The 19,611-nt window shown below is 37.7% G+C and overlaps 1 protein-coding gene across 1 annotated transcript in view; it reads left to right on the top strand.

The window, feature by feature from the left end:
• Nucleotides 1–16,747, top strand: part of TMPRSS11D (transmembrane serine protease 11D) — a 61,750-nt gene extending 45,003 nt beyond the window's left edge. Inside the window, exons 5-10 of the mRNA XM_055434572.2 lie at nucleotides 2,310–2,464; nucleotides 5,560–5,598; nucleotides 8,570–8,747; nucleotides 11,630–11,889; nucleotides 13,036–13,178; nucleotides 15,202–16,747. Of these exons, the coding sequence (XP_055290547.2) occupies nucleotides 2,310–2,464; nucleotides 5,560–5,598; nucleotides 8,570–8,747; nucleotides 11,630–11,889; nucleotides 13,036–13,178; nucleotides 15,202–15,363 (937 nt within the window). The 3' untranslated portion in view covers nucleotides 15,364–16,747. The remainder of the gene's footprint in view (nucleotides 1–2,309; nucleotides 2,465–5,559; nucleotides 5,599–8,569; nucleotides 8,748–11,629; nucleotides 11,890–13,035; nucleotides 13,179–15,201) is intronic.
• Nucleotides 16,748–19,611: the final 2,864 nt, after the last annotated feature.

Genomic DNA, 19,611 nt, shown 5'->3' with positions numbered 1-19,611 from the left:
GTCTGACTGTGCAGTAAGCCTCTCATCACACTGAAGCTCTTTTTAGGGGCTCCCCTGCACCCTATGCTGGGAAAGATTGAAGGCAGGAGGAGAACAGGACAACAGGATGAGATGGTTGGATGGCATCTCCAACTCAATGGACATGAGTTTGAGTAAACTCCTGGAGTTGGTGATGGACAGGGAGGCCTGGTGTGCTGCACTCCATGGGGTCACAAAGAGTTGGACACAACTGAGCGACTGAACTACCCCCTATATACTAATTATTATCAAAGTTGTATCTCTGGAGCCAGACCTCTTTTCTCATCTCTAGATGTGAACATATACAGCCATCTACTTGATATCATAATATGGCTATCTTGATAACACAACTTTTAATACATCTAGACCTGAACCTATCCTCTCTCCCCAATCAAATATGTTATTTAGTGCTGCCTACCTCTGGACAGGGAGGCCTGGCGTGCTGTGATTCATGGGGTCGCAGAGAGTCGGACACGACTGAGCGACTGAACTGAACTGAACTGAACTGAACTGAACTGAACCTCTGTCAGTGGTGTCACCTTCAACCTAGTTGCTCAAGAAAGAAATATGAGAGTTACCTTTAATTCCTGTATCTCCCTCAACCCATACATACAATCATCTAACCTTCACAGTTCTGTTTCTTAAAATGTTTAAGATCCGTATCTTCAAACACACTGTCCTCAGACATCTCTCTTCTGGACTTGCACCACCTCCTAATGAATCTCCTCTCCTCTAGTCTTGCTCCACTCCACATTTTACATAGCAGCCAGTAAGATTTCTTTGAAATGATAAAACTAAACATAGTATTTGCTTAAAGTTCTTCTAACTGCCACTCCTTACCCCTACGATATATAAATATATATTATGTCTGTAGGTATAACATTATATGTGCATATATGTACATGTGTAACAGTATATTTTAAAATAGAAGAGGAAGGGGAAAAGTGGTGTGAGTGTGTTTATCTGTATTTCAGGCAGAAAGAATACATTATGTAGAAAGTTTCTGAGGTTAAAAAGAGTGAAAAACTGAAAGCAATCTAGTGGGACTGGTGAGTAAAGAACAACATCAGTTCAGTCAGTTCAGTTGCTCAGTGGTGTACGACTCTTTGAGACCCCATGAACCACAGCACACCAGGCCTCCCTGTCCATCACCAACTCCCGGAGTTTACCCAAACTTATGTCCATTGAGTTGGTGATGACATCCTATCATCTCATCCTCTGTTGTCCCCTTCTCCTCCTGCCCTCAATCTTTCCCAGAATCAGAGTCCTTTCCAGTGAGTCACCTCTTCACATGAGGTGGCCAAAGTATGGGAGTTTCAGGTTTAGCATCAGTCCTTCCAATGAACACCAGGACTGATCTGCTTTAGAATGGACTGGTAGGATCTCCTTGCAGTCCAAGGGACTCTCAGGAGTCTTCTCCAACACCACAGTTCAAAAGCATCAATTCTTCAGCGATCAGCTTTCTTCACAGTCCAACTCTCACATCCATACATGACCACTGGAAAAATCATAGCCTTGACTAGACGGACCTTGGTTGGCAAAGTAATGTTTCTGCTTTTTAATATGCTATCTAGGTTGGTCATAATTTTCCTTCCAAGGAGTAAGTGTCTTTTAATTTCATGGCTGCAATCACCATATGCAGTGATTTTGGAGCCCCCAAAAATGAAGTCTGACACTGTTTCTTATTTATGAATCCCTTCCTTCTCTTATATGTAAAGACATTCTCTCATACCTGCTTGTAAGTTTTAAATTTGTGCTGTTCATATTCAAATGCTTTGTTTATGTGTGGTATAAGCAGAGATTTCTTGCATGAGTTATTTTCCTTCAGATTTGTGATACTACTTCTATAATATATTGTTATATATGTCTATGAGTCTATTTTTGGACTCCAACTGTATGCTATGTAATCTTCCCAAAAGTTTTACATATATTAACTCATATAACCTTCTTGATAACCCATTTTAATGTGAGGAGACAGACATAGGTTAAAGAGGAAAAAAAAACCCACCTTAAAGTCCAGCAGTAAATGGTAGAGTTGGTGTGCAAACTCTGGCATTCTGCCTTCAAAAACAAGCTATCCTGAATGGTGGGTACAGTGTCCTATGCACTGAAATCAAGTGTTTGTAGGATACTATTGTGATATACCATTACATATACAAACACTGTGTGTGAATCTGTTCTAAAGTTAAATTTCTTAAGTAATTTTTGAAATGCTTAATCAAGAAGAAAATGTAAAAAGAACAGAAAATTATCATAATTGTACACTTAAAAATATTTTTATGGCTATTCAGGCAAAGTGGCAATGATGTGATAGCAGATATTATCATGAAATTTACATTCACCAGAAGAAACAATGAAGCATCAATGAAAAGCAGAATTGAGTCTATTTTGCACCAAATGCCGAATAACTCTGAAGACTTGACAATGAATCCAACTCAGTTAATATGCAAGTATCACTTTTTTATATACCATTTCATTTCAGTGTATCCCTCCACAAGTTCTATTTCATGTTTTTACTTAATGAGGGACTCCTTTTTCCTGAATTAAATTTTGTGAAAACAACTTACTATGAAGTTAAATGTAATATATAGTTCTCTAATATGAAATATTCTGATGTTTTAAATAATCATATTCATATCATAACTTTTATTTGCTAAAAATTCTTTATTATTTTTTTCCCTCTCAATGCTCTTTATGAGGGACATTGCTGTCAGATGTTCAATTTGTAGGTATGTTATAAGAATGGTAAATAGCTGTTCAAGGTCAGAGAACAGTTTAATTTAGGATCCACCTCACTGAGAAAAGAGTATGTAATTGGAAGGTGTCTGGTAAATACTTGTAGAATAAAGAAGGAAATTAGATTTATCAACATCTCTATCTCCTCTCTGAAAATCCACACTACTTCTGCCTGGAATGGAATTCTATTTTCCATTGTTTTCCATCCCTATTGCGATCACAGTGGTTCAAGCCAACATCATTTCTTACTTGAACTATTACACTAGCCTCCAAGCTACACCCTTCTTTACTTTCACAGCTCTTCCAATGTATTGTCCACATATTGATCAAGGAAATATTTTAAAATATAAATACAGTCTTGCTTAAAAGTCTCCCATGTATTCCCACAAAATGAAACAAAAACACCACCTGTAAGCAGAATACTGTATTTCCTGGTTTACTCAGGACAGTAATGGGGACCATGTCAATTGTCTAAGAACCATTATTAATATTACCCCTTACATGCTCTGATTTGGACAATAAATGATATGGTGATCTCATCTAAAGCACTGTATGATCTCATTCATGCTTACCCCTGCAGCCATTTATTATGCTATTCTCTTCTTCATTTACCACAATCTGGCCACACCTTTACCATCTCCATCTGCACAGATTCTCTCCTTCCTGCCCCAAGCCTTTGCATACACTGGTCCAGTTTCTTATAACACTTGCTAGATCACTCCTTTGCATCTGTCAAGTATCATCTGGATCATTTCTTTCTAACATAAGCCTTTTCTGACTTCCACTACTAAACTGTTTACCTCTGTCACAGACATCTTCATTTTCCTTCACAGCATTTATCATAATCGAAACTACAAACTTGTTCCCATGAGTTTGTATTGTCTTCATCCTACTCTAAGTTTTCTGAAGGCAAGAACCAGTCTGCCTTGTTAATCCTCCTTACTTCTCTTACTCAGTATCTAGTACACAATAAGTACTCTATTAATATTTGTCACATAACCTTTAAAAAAGAAATTACTCAGTTCATGTATAGACACACCTCCAACTTTGTCATGTACTACTATCTTAAGAAACCATGATTCACCTCATAATAAGCTCACTTTTATCATTTTACCAGTTGTTAAAACAATGAAATTCTTTCCTATCTGTTGGCAAATAACCACTACAGCAGGCCCACAAAGTTGCCTCTCTAACCCCTCCAAATTCTCCTATCCCTATCCTGGACTCCCAGCTCCTGACCCTGAAACTACAGAGTTGATGCTTAGCACAGAAAGGACCTCCACGACACTGCTCCAGCTCTGTGGGTGGTTGTCTCCTGCCTGACTTTGCTGATGCTTATTCAAGTTTGTTTAATTCCCACAACAACCACATACTATAGATCTTTCTATTGTCCCCACTCAGAAAAGTTAGATAATTGTCCAGGGCATATATATAGGCAGGATGAAGGCTATTGTTAAAAGCAAAGGTGTCAAAAAAAAAAAAAGAATATAGGTGTCGAATGATGAAAGCATGTGCTCAAGTAGTAGCTAAAGGGATGGGAAAGATGGGGCTAATTCAAAGGAGAGTTAGATTCTAGAAGGTACAAAATCCAGAAGCCAATAAGATGTGGGAAATAATGAGAAAGGAGTTAGAGACCATTTCAGATTTCTAGCTATTGGTGGAAGTGATGTTATTTACTAAGTGTGTGTGTGTGTGTGTGTGTGTGTGTGTGTGTGTAGTGGATCAGTCGTGTGCAACGGCTCAGTCGTGTGCAACTCTTTGAGACCTCATGGAATTTTCCAGGCAAGGATATCAGAGTGGGTTGTCATTCTCTTCTCCAGGGGATCTTTCCAATCCAGGGATCGAACCTAGGTCTCCTGCATTGCACGCAGATTCTCTATCATCTGAGCCACCAGGGAAGTAGTAAATTGGGGCTACAATTTGGTGACACTGAGTTTGAGATGGCTGTAGGACATTCAGAGGAAACTGCTCTGTAAGCAGAAATTGAACTGGAATAGATAGGCCTTCAGTGTCTGGTACCAACATAGTTTCTTTCTGTGCTCTCCCATCACTTTCCTACATGCAACATGTGTATTATCTCTACTGACTTCATTGCTCCACAAACATCTTATATCTTCATGCATTTGTGTCACTACACCTTTCACCTGGAATGCCTTTCACCTCTTGGCTGCCTGAAAAAATTGCTTTTAGGTATTCAAAATACAACTCAAAGATTATTTTCACCATGATAACATCCGTGAATCAGACAGCATTAGTAACGCTCTCCTTTCGCCTCTCTACTTTGCATTTAAATTTATTTGAATGATTCCTTAATTAATTTCTTTCTATAAATTATGTGAGAGCAAACCCATGTTTTATTATACCTGCAGTACTACAAATAACATCAGTCGAGGAATACAGATATAGTTATATGTATATATATGTATTAGAATAAGTGAAAATTAATTTATCTTAGAGAATTTATCACTTTGTATCTCAATGACTATGTTTCTGTATTCCCAAGTAAACTGAGTGACTTGAGAACAGACATATCTTTTAACTATCTTTTAACTGTTTGATGAGAAGTTAATACACAAACTTTAGTGTGATTAATGACAAATTGGGCAAGATAATAAACGTAGTTTTTTGGAGCCTGTGATTCAGATTCTTTCAGCAGGTCTGGGGTGGAGCCTAGGAATCTAAATTTAGCAGTCCTGCAAATGATTCTGATTATGGTTGTCTGAGGACTACACTTTAAGAGATTAATGTGAAATGATATACAGTCTTTTTTGTATTGATCTGACTCCACCTCTTTTTTAACACTAGCAATAACTGGCCAAGATACAGTACAATTGTTCACTCGAGGTAAGATTTTAAATTACTTTGTAAATGTGGTTTACCAAAATAACAAGGGTAAATGTTCAAGTGATTTGTACTCTTTGCCAAGGAAGGATCTATTGAGATGGTATCGGTATTCTTAGTTTACTCATGTAGGTTGTTGTTGAGATTAGACACTGCTGACCTCATTGGGCTATGAAGTGATGTTTAGGTTTTCTTCTATTTTTAGAAGGAGGAAGAAGTATTAGCGCCATTCCACCCACTCTGTATCAAGTTTGGTCTCATTAAAGTTTGGCAGCTTTGGGAAGTTTCTCCAGCCCTGATTCTATGGTAGCATTTTAGCAGACTTGCAAATTACATTTGGCAGCACCATTTATATAGCTTTTACTAACTACCAGAATAGTTTTCTTTGTGATAGATTTAAGTTAATCATAAAGTATAATAAAAAAATTACAAAAAGCATTATGAGTTTTATTTCTATAACAGAAAAGTCAGGGCTTTCCAATGTAATTATATATACTCTCAGGCTAGAATAGCAGACAAATAGCCCCTAGAAAAGAGTAGTTTGCTCCTTGGATTGATAACATGTAGTTAGAAATTAGTTTAATATATCTTGATAGCTGGCCTATCTCAGATATTTAAATGATATTATAAGTTAATACTTCCTCTATGGGTGTTTTTCAACTTCAGGTATATTTATTTTAATAATTAATGCTTCTTTTTTATTAGAATGTGCTTAAATAATTTACTAGGGGCCTCCCTGGTGTCTCAGATGGTAAAGAATCAGCTTGCAACTGGGAGACCCAGGTTCAATCTCTGGGTCGAGAAGATCTCCTGGAGAAGGGGATGGCAACCCACTCCAGTATTCTTGCCTGCAGAATCCCATGGACAAAATAATTTATTAGAGAACTTCCTTGGAATATGCAGCAAAGGAACCTATATGCCATTTATATTCTTAATAGAAGTCTATTCCTCCCCTCTATCTGGGAGATCTGTTAGAAAATAAATGCCTTTGGATGGCATACTATTGAAGTAATATTTCTGTTGCTAAATTTTTCATGTTGATTTACCGCTAATTTATTAGCAACATACTAACCAAGAGGAAATAAACCATGAAGGTACGAGTTGAGTGATCAAGCCCACTCCAGCTCATTTCAGCTTTGGCCACTGGAGTGTCATGGGCTTTCTTAAGGTGTTTAAATAAACCTAATCTAGATACTTAAAAACCCTCAATCACCCTCGAGAATATTCTGTGGACCTAAAGTAATTCCTTTTCTAGGGCCCATTTGGTAAGATAGAGTCAGTTATGGATGTGGACTGTGTTATCCATGATGAACTGCATTACCACTACAGTCTTCATGATAAGAGCAGTTTCCCTCTAACGTCACTATGCACATGAATCACTTGTTAAATACAGCTGCTAAGAAGTTCTGGGAACCTAACATATGGCTTGGTGACTCTAGTTAGTAATATGATATTATACATTTGAAAGCTGCTGAGAGGAGGTCATAAGTATTCTCACCAAATATACACACAAAAATGAGTTAACTGTGTTAGGTATTGTGGTCTTCCCAAGTGACTCAGTGGTAAAGAATCCACCTGCCAGCGCAAAGATGCAGGAGACCTGAGTTCAATCCCTGGGTCAGGAAGATCCCCTGGAGGAGGAAATGACAACCTACACCAGTATTCTTGCCTGGAGAATCCCATGAACAGAGGAGTCTGGCGGGCTACAGTCCATAGGGTCTCAAAGAGTTGGACACAACTAAGTGACATACCCATGCATGCATGTGTGAGGTGTCAGATGTGTTAACTATCTTGAACTTGGTAATCATTCTGCAGTGTATTTATATATCATATCATCACATTGTACACTTTAAATATATACAATTTTGTCAATTCCTTAGTAAAGCTGGAGGAAAAATGCAATTTTTTATTTGTTCCCTAATGTGTGTCTGAGAGTCAACATTTCTTTTTGTTGTTGTTCACCTTAATTGTGGTACAGCTGACAAAGAAAATTGTAATATATTTAAAGTGTACAATGTCATGATTTGATATATGTATATATTATGAAAAGAGTTCCCTCATCTAGCTAATTAACACATTGATCAACTCATGTATTTATTACCTCCCTCCCTTTTTTTGGCAAGAACATTTAAGTTCTACTGTCTAGCAAATTTCAATTATATAATACAGTGCTGTCAGACATAGTCACAATGTTACACATTTGATTCTCAGACCTTATTCAGTTTATATCTGAAAGTTTATGTCCTTTAACCAAATTCTTCCTATTTCCCCTACACCCTGGCAACCACTTTCTACTGTTTCTAGGAGTTTGACTTTTTTTTTATTTCTGCATAGAAGTGATACCATGCAGTATTTGCCTTTGTCTGGCTTATTTCCTTAGGACAATACCCTACAGTTTCATCCATGTTGTTGCAAGTGACAGGATTTCCTTCCTTTTTAAGGCTGAAAAACATTCCAGTGTATGTGCATGTTTCTATGTGCATATATACCACACTATTTCTTAATCCACGCATCTACTGATAACACTTAGGTTGTTTCCACACAGAGCCAACATTTCTATCAAGCTTTTTGGGGACACTCACATTGCAGGTCCACAGACCACACTTTGAGTAGCAAGGCTATTGAGAAGATGGATAATCCCCAGGGAACCTGTGGCCTCAGCTAGTTCTTCTAGCACTGACCTACCTTAACCCCCACTCATGATGAATTCCAAAGAACTCTGAATCTGCTCCACAATTTGAAGCCTCCATGACAATCAAGTTCAGAAATATTCTCTAAAATGAAGTCTATAGGTAACAGTCAGATAAGTACTCTAAAAGTATAACATATTGATCATGCTTTTGGAAAGCCTAGCATAACCTGAGAAAGAATACATAAAAGACATAAAAATCATAAATTATGGTGAAACTCTTACAGCATCTCCCAGATGTAAGTGTCATGATCTTCCTAGCACATTACTTCCCTTTCCCATTAGAATGTGGGGTCCGCTCAGACCTGATAACCTTGTCTGAGGAGAGAATCATGGGAGGCACTAAAGCTGAGGAAGGAGACTGGCCATGGCAAGTCAGTCTACAATGGAGTAGTTCTCACCGCTGCGGAGGAGCCTTGATCAGTAACAGGTGGATCCTGTCAGCAGCTCACTGTTTCAGAAGGTAAGATTGCAGTTCCCTATCCATCTTAGCTTGCCCTAGTTGTTTCCGTGAATACTTACGTCTGTGTTAGAGGGTATCAGTCAATCACATAGTACTACAGATATTAAGTAACTTGCCCAGAATAACACTGCCAATGTGCAACACAGGTAAGGTTCATATATAAATTCAACTGGTTCCAAAACCTGCTGAAAGAAAGGAAAAGAAGGGTGGGAGAGAGACAGACAGAGAAGAAGAGTGCCTTTCGGCATCTTCACTAAAACGACCTGAGTAAAAGAAGTTTAGTGTAAAAAAAAAATCCATGTATTTGTTTGTTGTCAAATATTTTTTCTTTAGAATTTCTAACTAGCACTTACTGTTTTGCAAATTGCTATACCTCACAAAAGTATCTCCTGGACAATATATATACTTTCTATTTTTCATGTATCTCCACTAGCAAAACTCCACAAAACACTCAAATTATTTGGTTACATTTTGTTTTCATTCAACCTTAAGAGCATGTTGAAATTATCAGCTTCCAATTCACAGAACCTTATTTTCATCAGTTTGTATAAGACTTTTCTCTCATTTTATTTTCTCCTGTCATAACTGAATTCCAATTCTAGTGCCTTCTCTGCCCCCATAGGCCTCACCCATATACTCGACATGTCTTTAAATATGCAATTACCTGTAAAACCTTTAGTTTGTGTGTGTGCTTCTTTAATTTATATAAGTAAAACTGTGTATAAGTCTCAAATTGTTCGTTAATGTTTTTGCTCAACCCTGGCAATTTTAATCTGGTCCACAACTGCATCCACCATATCCCTTCATCCAGCTAGGCTGTGCCAACTTCCCACAGCCACAGATTGCAGCACATACAACTCTTTCTCATGCCTGCATATGTGCCTCTCTATAAACCTTCATCACATCACTGCATATGGTGACTGCAGCAATGAAATTAAAAGACACTTGCTCCTTGGAAGGAAAGCTATGACAAACCTAAACAGCATATTAAAAATCAGAGACATCACTTTGCCAAAAAAGGTCCATATAGTCAAAGCTATGGTTTTTCCAGTAGTCATGTATGGATGTGAGAGTTGGACCATAAAGAAGACTGAGTGCCAAAGAATTGATGCTTTCGAACTGTGGTGTTGGAGAGGGCTCTTGATAGTCCTTTGGACTGCAAAGAGATCACACTAGTCAAGGAAATCAACCCTGAATTTTCACTGAAAGGACTGATGCTGCAGCTGAAGCTCCCCAATACTCTGGCCACCTTATGCAAAGAGCCGACTCACTGGAAAAGACTGATGCTAGGAAAGGCTGAATGCAGAAGGAGAGGGAGATGACAGAGGATGAGATGGTTGGATGGCAGCACCAACTCAATGGACATGAGTTTGAGCAAAGTCCAAGAGATAGTGAAGGACAGGGAAGTCTGGCATGCTGCAGTTCATGGAGTCGCAAAGAGTCAGACATGACTGAGAGACTGAACAACAACAAATAAACCTTCAAGAATTTCTCTGACACATGCACCCAGAAGTGTATATACAGTGTGTTAAATACACTGCAGTGCTTTCCAGAATTTTGTATCTTCAAATTTAATGCAAAAGAGTTTGAACTTCTTTCTAACCAACACAATATTATTATTTTTCAATTTTTTCCATTCATATGAATATATATTAGATGCTCATTACCTTATAATTTTCACTTCTCCACTTACTAGTGAGTTTGAGTATTTTTCATATCTACGGGCTGACATTTGGCCTTCTCCTCCTATAAATGCCTATTAATATTTTTTGTTCATTTTATAATGGTTCTCTTTCCATTTATTGTTGGTTTATAGAATTCTGTTTATTCTACAAAAATTTTAGGTGTTAAACATTGCAAGTATTTTCTCATGGTTTTTCATTCATCTGATAAATATGTCTATGGTACAGTTAATTGTGTTTTTAGTTTTATATATCATTTAATTGACTTTCTTTTTTAATGTTACAGACCTTTTTATTGAAGTATAGATGATGTACAATATCATATAAGTTATAGGTGCACAACATAGTAATTCACAGTTTTTAAAGGTTATACTCCATTCATTATGAAATATTGGCTACATTCCCTGTGTTGTACAATATATCCTTATAGTTTATTTATCTTATACATAACAGTTTACAGTTCTTAATCCCCTGCCCTATCTTGTGCCTCCCTCTCTTTCTCCCCCTAGTAACCATTAGTTTGCGCTCTATGTACGGCACACTTAATATTGATTCATGAAATTCATTTTTCTTAACTGTCCAGTTTGTATTTTGGGAGTTTGGCAAAAAGTCCCTATTCCTAGATCATAAAGATAATGCCTTACATTTTGTATATATTAGTTCTTTGTCTCTCCCTGTATTCATACACACAAACATATGCACAAAAATCTTCAACAAGCAACATATTTAGTACAGAAAAATCATTTATCCATTGATAAGGAGCACATTCATCACTACTATTTAAATGGAGCTTCTGCCTAAAGGAAAGGAAAAAAAATAACAGAAGGAATCAGTTAAAACTAAAGTGAACATTGTTTCAGACTTCTTAGTTGCTTGAATGGAAGGATGTAGAAAAGGGAGAAATCAAAGAAAAGTCTTGCTATACTAGTGTTCATCAAAGTACCAGGATATCCTCATTGGAATAACAGAACACCAGGATGTTCATCACCCCAGGATATGTTTGCTAAAGCATTTCTGTATTTCTTTAGACCAATGATCATTGTGCCAGTGAAGAGTTACAGAAATAGATCTCAAAGAAATGTCGATCAAATAGTTCCTAGATTGGGGGCGGGGGGGAGGGCTGGATGACAAACGCAAAATCCAAACATTGGAAATTCTCACAAGTTCTCTATTCAAATAGCATGTTTTCATATTTTCTAGCTACTCTGATCCTCGTCAATGGATTGCCACCTTTGGTATTTCCACAACATTTCCTCAACAGAGAGTAGGAGTAAGGAGTATTTTAATCCATGACAATTATAAACCTGATACTCATGAAAACGATATTGCACTTGTACAACTTGATAGAGAAGTCACCTATAACAGATATATTCATACAGTGTGTCTCCCAGAGGTTAACCAGGCCATTTCACCCGGTTCCACTGCTTATGTAACAGGATGGGGATCTCGGAGTTATAGCGGTAAGTATCTCAGGAAAAATAAAAACAAAGATAACAGCAATATCTCCTGGTACTTGCCACTATGCATTTTTTTCTAATCAAGGGACACCTTAAAGGCAGGTTCTACAAAGAGAACCATCCTACAGTTTGATCATCCTAAGCTCTAACAGGAGTTCCCTCAGCAAAGGAAAGTGCTATCCTTAGAAACTACAGGAAATTCTCAAATATAGTAATAGGGAAATGTGAAAGGAAGTGACGAAGAAATATGAGTTCTTCAATGATCCAGAGACTCTATAAGGACTCAAGTGGCTCCCCCAAAAAGAAAATTTTTTAAATTTAAGATAGAATTTAGATAGGTATCCTCTAAGGGTTTTAACAACCTTTAAGGTATTACCAGCCATTTAAATTATTCTGAAATGAAATAAAATTTTGCCTTTACAGCAAGAAATTCTGTATGTGCATAAGTGTTTTCACACTTGTTTTTGAAGTGAATAAAATCAGACAAAAAATAAGGATGACATGAAAGAGCAAATATGACCAAGGGAAAACAAGAGTATCAGCTAGGGAGTGGAAGGACAGAATTAACAATATGTGCATGTTTCCATCCATGCTGTAGACCATCTCTCCAAGGAATAAAACAAAAGCCTCATTGTCCTAAAAAACAACTGCATTGTATTTTCATGATCCAAAGCAATTTGGTATAATAGATAAAATTTGTGCCAATGAGAAAAAATGGCAATGCCATTGTGAAGGAACATCAATATGCAATAAATTCATTTTTGAGCCTTGAAACCAGATTGGTTACTCTTTTGTTACTAGATTAAAGGTTACTCAACATGTAATTTTCTAATTCAGAGTCACTCAGTGGATATTTCAGATTCTACTAATCTATTTTAAGGAAGCAGATGCTTTTCCCTTATGGACTAAGGGGCACTATATCACAAAGCTCAAATAAAACAAATAAAACAAAGATATGTATGTAAAGGGGTTATCCATCTCTAATGAAGAAATCATTGCTAAGGAAAACACTCTTAGGACATCTTCAGTAGCCTTCTTTGCTGAATAAGAGATATATTTGGAGTACAAATATTCTTTTCTATATTCACCGTAGCTTCATTAATTCATCTACCCTGAAGTCCATTTTCTTTCCCCCTTTATACTTAACAGGCAGCACGGTTTCAGATCTAGAACAAGCACGGGTCAATATAATAAGTAATAATATATGCAACACACCAGCTGGTTATAACGGAGCCGTCCTGTCTGGAATGCTGTGTGCTGGACTACCTCAAGGTGGAGTGGACGCATGCCAGGTAAGTTCAAGACAACCTTATCCATGTCATTGTTCAAGTTTATAAGCACTTACCAGCATGTCTTACCATGATAGACATAGTAGTAGTAGCAGTGTTAGTTGCTGTCATGTGCAACTCTTTGTGACCCCATGGACTGTAGCCTGCCAGGATCCTTTTGTCCACGGGATTCTCCAGGCAAGAATGCTGGAGTGGATTGCCATTCCCTTCTCTAGGGGATCTTTCCAACCCAGGGATTAAACCCAGGTCTCCTGCATTGCAGGCAGATTCTTTACCATCTGAGCTACAACATAATTTTACCCTAAATATCTAGATTTTACAGATTCGTTTACGAAATTTTCCTGCATGTTCCCACTCTGGGCCTCACTGATTTTCAGCTAAAATACTATAATGCCTAGAGTTTATGTCTCAAAATAGCACTTTACACAAGAATTTATGAGATCCTATTTGTTTTTGTTCATTCATTCATTTTTTTTAATTGTATCACTTAATTTCTATGTGCCAGACTTTGTACTTATACAATATCACTTGAGCTCAGCAGGTCTATGGTCTAGAAGAGAGAACACAGGCCTAAATGTCTGTTCAGTGAGGCAGTAGAGCTGGTCAAATATAGGAAACATTGCATCTATTAAACTAAGTCCCTCTTAGTTTAATATTTGCTCGCCCTCTCTTGGTAACATGTTTTGCAAAGAAATCTCTTACTATACAAGAAATAGCAGAAAAACACAGTGATGGGAAAGTGATGAGAACTGGCAAACTGGAGCACATATGCATTATCTAAAGGAGCCAGGAGCCAATCGGCTCCACACAGGGATTGTCATGCAAGCTAATGATTCAGACAATAAACCCTCCTCCCCATATAAACCAGTGATTAAGCACTCATGGAAGAACTAACTACTAAGAGCAGTCAATGAATACCAAACTATTGTAGAAGCATGCTAGGTAATAATAGCTGACGTTTATTAGTACTGACCATTTAGCAGGATGTACTCAGAGTACTAGGTGTGTTAAACTCTATTAAACACAAAAAATTATTATTTACAGAGGAAGAAGCTGAAATACAGAGGGCTGTTATGTGGCTTACTGGAAATCATATAGCTATTAAGTAGAGGATTAAAACCTAGACCCATTCAAGAACTTCAGACTTAACCCATCATGCAACATGGAAGAAATACCAATTTTTCTCTCCATATGGACTATTTCATGTACAAATATTTAGTTGGTTGATTTATTATCAATGTTATAAGTGGCTCATAAACATTTCCTAAGGAATGCTTTACTCATTGCCATATAAATTTCTTTTCTATTATTCACCAAAAGGATATTTTTGATATATCAATACTATACATGAAACACCATGCATTATGCTATGAATAGGAAGATACACGACATTTCTAAAAATATGTTCATTCAATAAATATCTTCTTAGCATCTCCTTTGGGCGAGAAGCTTAGAGCATAGCAGTGTCCAGAACATGTATGCCCACCTTCCCTGATGAACCTTACAGTATAGCCTGAAAAAGAGACACTGAACAAGTACCATAAGTGCAGTGAGGGTTGCAGAGATGTGCAACTGCTATGAGGGGAGCTGACTCAGTGGGAATAAATTCAAAAGGCATGCAAATGTGCTTGTATAAAATAATGAAGTAGCAATGAAGGAGATATACACAGGGTGTGGGAGCACTGGCAGTTAAAATAATCTAGCCCAAAGCTAGAAGGGGTGACACCGGGGAGGAAAGGTGGAAGTCAGGGGTAAGCCCCTGAAGGAGGGGAGTCTGGTCGGGGCAGCAGGCTGGTGAAGTCTAGGAGAGGTGCTTCTCATCTTCTCACACTTGCTGAAGGAACAACATGTGTACTTGGAGGATTTTTTTTAATTTTTGCAAGACTTAGTATACAGTATTTCAACAGGAAATGTAAGACTAAATTTTCTGTCATTATGTATGTGATTTCTACTATCATAGAAATAAACTTCTTCATACTTGGGGCTGTCTTCAAGCTTAAATAATCTATCATTCTCTTTCCTTCAGGGTGACTCTGGTGGCCCTCTAGTACAAGAAGACTCACGGCAACACTGGTTCATCATGGGGATAGTAAGCTGGGGGTATCAGTGTGGTCTGCCAGATAAGCCAGGAGTGTACACTCGAGTGACAGCCTACCGTGACTGGATAACCCAACAAACTGGGATCTAGTGCAATAAATACATCTTGGTTCAAGAGTCTGAAAGCAGACATGCCTGTCTACAATTCTAAAACTTTCCAGCTGCAAAAGAAACTAAGTGTCCTATTTTAACATTGTTACATAAATACGTTTCACACTATTTAATCTTTCTCTGTTACTATGGGTTTATATTTTCTCAAGAAAATTTCATGAATGTTGCATAGTACTAGGGCTATGTGCCGGGGGGAAAAATAGTAAACTAGTTACAGAGGTAACAATTATGCTATACTTCTGATAACCTAAATATTACTAGTGAGAAAAGCAGGTACCCGGAGAGTGGAAACTAGAGGCAACCGCACAAGTCTCCAGGGTCAGAGGAGTTTCCTCTAAGGAAGTCTCACTGAAGCTGAGAAAGGGGCAAAGTATAGAAACTTGCAAAGGAAAAACTTGTAGATAACATTCAGGACAGAATACCGTGAGGCGAGAAAAGTACTAGTTTTTTAAATTCCTGGTTACTTAATATTTTATATGAGATGTGAATCCAAAAGTTATGTATGAAGTCACTGTAGAGTCATACAGCAATCTTAATGATCCTGTAGGAACATGCTCCCATGAGAACTAACCAATGAATTTCAGGCACTTAACAATCCAAACTAGAATATTCACTCCTCATCAGAGAACCAAAGAATTATAATTTTCATAACTATTCTTTAAAATACCTTCATCTATGTGAAAGAGAGAATTCGTCTCCTCCACAGAGAAACTGAGTAAATATACCTATACAACATTCTCAGGTAACTTACAACTGTGTACATACACATTGCTTTTTAACAACTAAATATGAGTAACTTTAAGATCTGAAGATCACCAGTGGCAGTTATTTTTGAAAGTTTAGGGATCCTCTGTAGCTAAACTCAAGTAACGAACTGAAAGTCATGAGGGGAAAAAATGGGAAGGATTGGTTTGCAAAAAATAAAAAGGGTAAATAGTTTTATTTCAATACAATTATCTTAGTGAAGAAACTTTTCTCTTTCTCCTTTTTCCTCCCTCTTTCTCCCCCTCCCTCCATCCCTCCCTCCTTCTCTCTCCCCATCTCCTTCCCTCCCTCTTTTAATACATGTACACCCAAAGAACATGCATAAATGTAATAACATTTAATGGCACAGCAATTTATGTAATATGAATTATGAATGTTACTGAATTTTTATGGGATTCTAGCATGATCATCTATGTGTCAGAGCTTCGACCTTTTAAAATTTATGACACCTGGATGTCAGAACAACTACATGCATTGTGATGAAAATGTCTTGTATTTATTCATGTAAAATTGTGAAGAGACCTCCACTGAAATCATTTACTTTATAGAAACTGAAAATTTAACTGACTCTCAGTGAAATGTACAAATAAGCACTGGTACACGTTATTCCAAATAAACTATTTTAAAATCATTTCTCTGCCTAAGTATTTATTGGAAGTTATGGTTTAGGAAGGACAATCCAAAACAATTTATTTAATTGGTTCTCCAACAAGAGAACTGACAATTAGACTCTAGAGTCTTGGCACTTTCAACTGCCTTATAATCAAGCTCTATAACTAAGCAAGCATCTAGCTTGACACTTCCTGGCTGCTCCCAATGAGGACAATATTAAACTGGTCATTTAGAGTAAGTCTCAAGGGAATGTGCTTGTGCAAGAATGTTGGTGTGTTTTCATGTTTGTGTGTGTGCCTTCACATAATCATAAACATAATAGTTTCTATTTATTGAAACTTATAAAGGAAAGTACTTCTTTAGCAGATTCGATTATTTCTTTAAAATATTTAGCAAATATTCATATCTTCATGAAGAGACATTTGAATAAATCTGCCTCTCACATATCACTTCATCTCCAAATTCTCTCATGATGAAGCAAAAACTTTAAATTCACCAGAAACAAAACAAATTATCCAGAGCAAAGAAATCAAGCTGATTAGAATTCAAATTAAGTAGAAAGCCATTCTGATGAAAAAGAGAACTGAACTAAATGAGAAATTAATTTAAAAAGCAAACAAAGCTCAGGCATTTTCCTACCTCCAATCATATAAGTTAGACTGGAATTACTTATGCAATAAAAATCTGTTGATTAAGTATTAATAAATGATTTTTTTCCTTGCAAAATTCATCCATCTAACAAGTCATTCATTTTTTTACTCATCTATTTGTTTACCAATAGATTTTGAGCATTTCCAATTTGCCAGGAAAATTGTTGGCCAGCTGAGTCAACTTCAAGGAAAGAATAAGGTAAGCAGCAGAAGATGCAAAAGTCCTGAGGTGATTACAAGTTTATGGGTTTGAGGAACACTAAGGAGTCCCTTGGACTGCAAGGAGATCCAACAAATCCATTCTAAAGGAGATGAATCCTGGGTGTTCATTGAAGGACTGATGCTAAAGCTGAAACTCCAATACTTTGGCCACCTCATGCGACGAGTTGACTCACTGGAAAAGACTCTGATGCTGGGAGGGATTGGGGGCGGGAGGAGAAGGGGACCACAGAGAATGAGATGGCTGGATGGCATCACTGACTCAATGGACATGAGTTTGAGTGAATTCCGGGAGTTGGTGATGGACAGGGAGGCCTGGCGTGCTGTGATTCACGGGGTCTCGAAGAGTTGGACACGACTGAGTGACTGAACTGAACTGAATTGAAGGGGTTTCCCAGGTGGCACTAGTAGTAAAGAACCCACCAGCCAATGCAGGAGACCTAAGAGACGTGGGTTTGATCCCTGGGTTGGGAAGATCCCCTGGAGGAGGTTTGGCAACCCACTCCAGTATTCTTGCCTGGAAAATCCCATGGACAGAGAAGCCTTGCCAGTTACAGTCCATGGGATCACAAAGAGTCAGATATGACTAAGCAACTAACACACAAAAAGTCAGCATGACTGGAGCGAAACTAATAAAGACTGGTGTTAGGGGAGGTTGAAGAAATAAACGCAAAGGCAAAATTCTGAAGGGAAATTTGATGATGAAGATTATTATTTTTTTTACTTTCTAGACTTCCCTGGCAGTCCAATGGTTAAGATTTCACCTTTCAATGTGGGGGGCATGGGTTTGATCCCTGGTCAAGGAGCTAAATCCCATATGCATTGAGGCCAGAAAATATAAAACAAAAGCAATATTAAAACAAATTCAATAGACTTTAAAATGGTCCACATCAAAAAAGTCTTTAAAATTTTTCTATTTTCTGAAGTCTACACTGGTGAAACTGAGGTTAATCATCAGTTGGATCCATTAAACCTGGAACCTACCTTCACTGATCCAACTCCCTTTAATTGCTACTACAAAACTTGTGTGTCCTCCACATGGCATGTAACCTAAAACATATAATGTTTCCCCAAGTTGTGTCCAGTTCAAGCTCCAATTGCTTAAGACTGGTGGAGACGGCAGACCCACCAACCTGGAATGCCTGAGTGACCACTTAGTGACATTTTGATGTCAGAGGGCCAGGTGCTCCACCCTCAGAACATGCCAACACCACCATTTTATGACCATGAGTTCTATGATGAAGGCTGTAGCTTAGTTACATCTGTGCAGAACCACAATTACCTTATCTTTTCCTTATTTCCAATTATCTTTCCCCATTTGCCCCACACTTCAGACCACCCTGTTTGCTTATCCCAAATCCCTCCCTTTGAGAAGTCCAATTTGATATTTTGTTCTCCCATCTCCTCACTTGGCCATCTCATGAATATGAAACAAAGTCCCCCTGAAGCTGAGTTCCTCTGCCAAATTTATGATTAACCTCTCTATCCAAAACTATTTTTCCTTTCTTGCCCCATACCTATTATGGAATTTCAATGAAAAGAGGAGACTGATATTGAGCAGGACCCTGTGGTGTCCTCCTGGGAACAAAAGCACTTCCTTGTCCCCTCTGTTTCTTGCTCAAAGACTTTCCCTGAGTTCCAAAGAGCACATTTAAACTGCTAATAATTAGGAATGTGAGGGAAAGCAAAAACAAAGGAAAAGCAGCCAAGAAACAATAATGTAATGATAAATAAGAATATTAGTTCCTTTCTAAATTATATACATAACAATCTGATACTTTTCTTTGAGTACTTTGACAGGAAGTAAGGCCCTGACCCAGGTAAAGGATGGTAACTTCAGGCTGAGAACAAGCATGTAGACCTCAGATTGGTTGGAACCAGAAGGCTGCTGATTAGGATTCCTGGACCACCACCCTATAACCTCACTACCAACCAATCAGAAGAAAGTCATGCATCCTGCAGCCCTCCCCTTAAGTTTGCCT

This window comes from Moschus berezovskii, chromosome 5, assembly GCF_049115385.1.
Source record: "Moschus berezovskii isolate FMDL1 chromosome 5, NW_MosBer_1.0, whole genome shotgun sequence".
Lineage (NCBI taxonomy): Eukaryota > Metazoa > Chordata > Mammalia > Artiodactyla > Moschidae > Moschus > Moschus berezovskii.
This window is presented reverse-complemented; position numbering and strand designations above follow the sequence as displayed.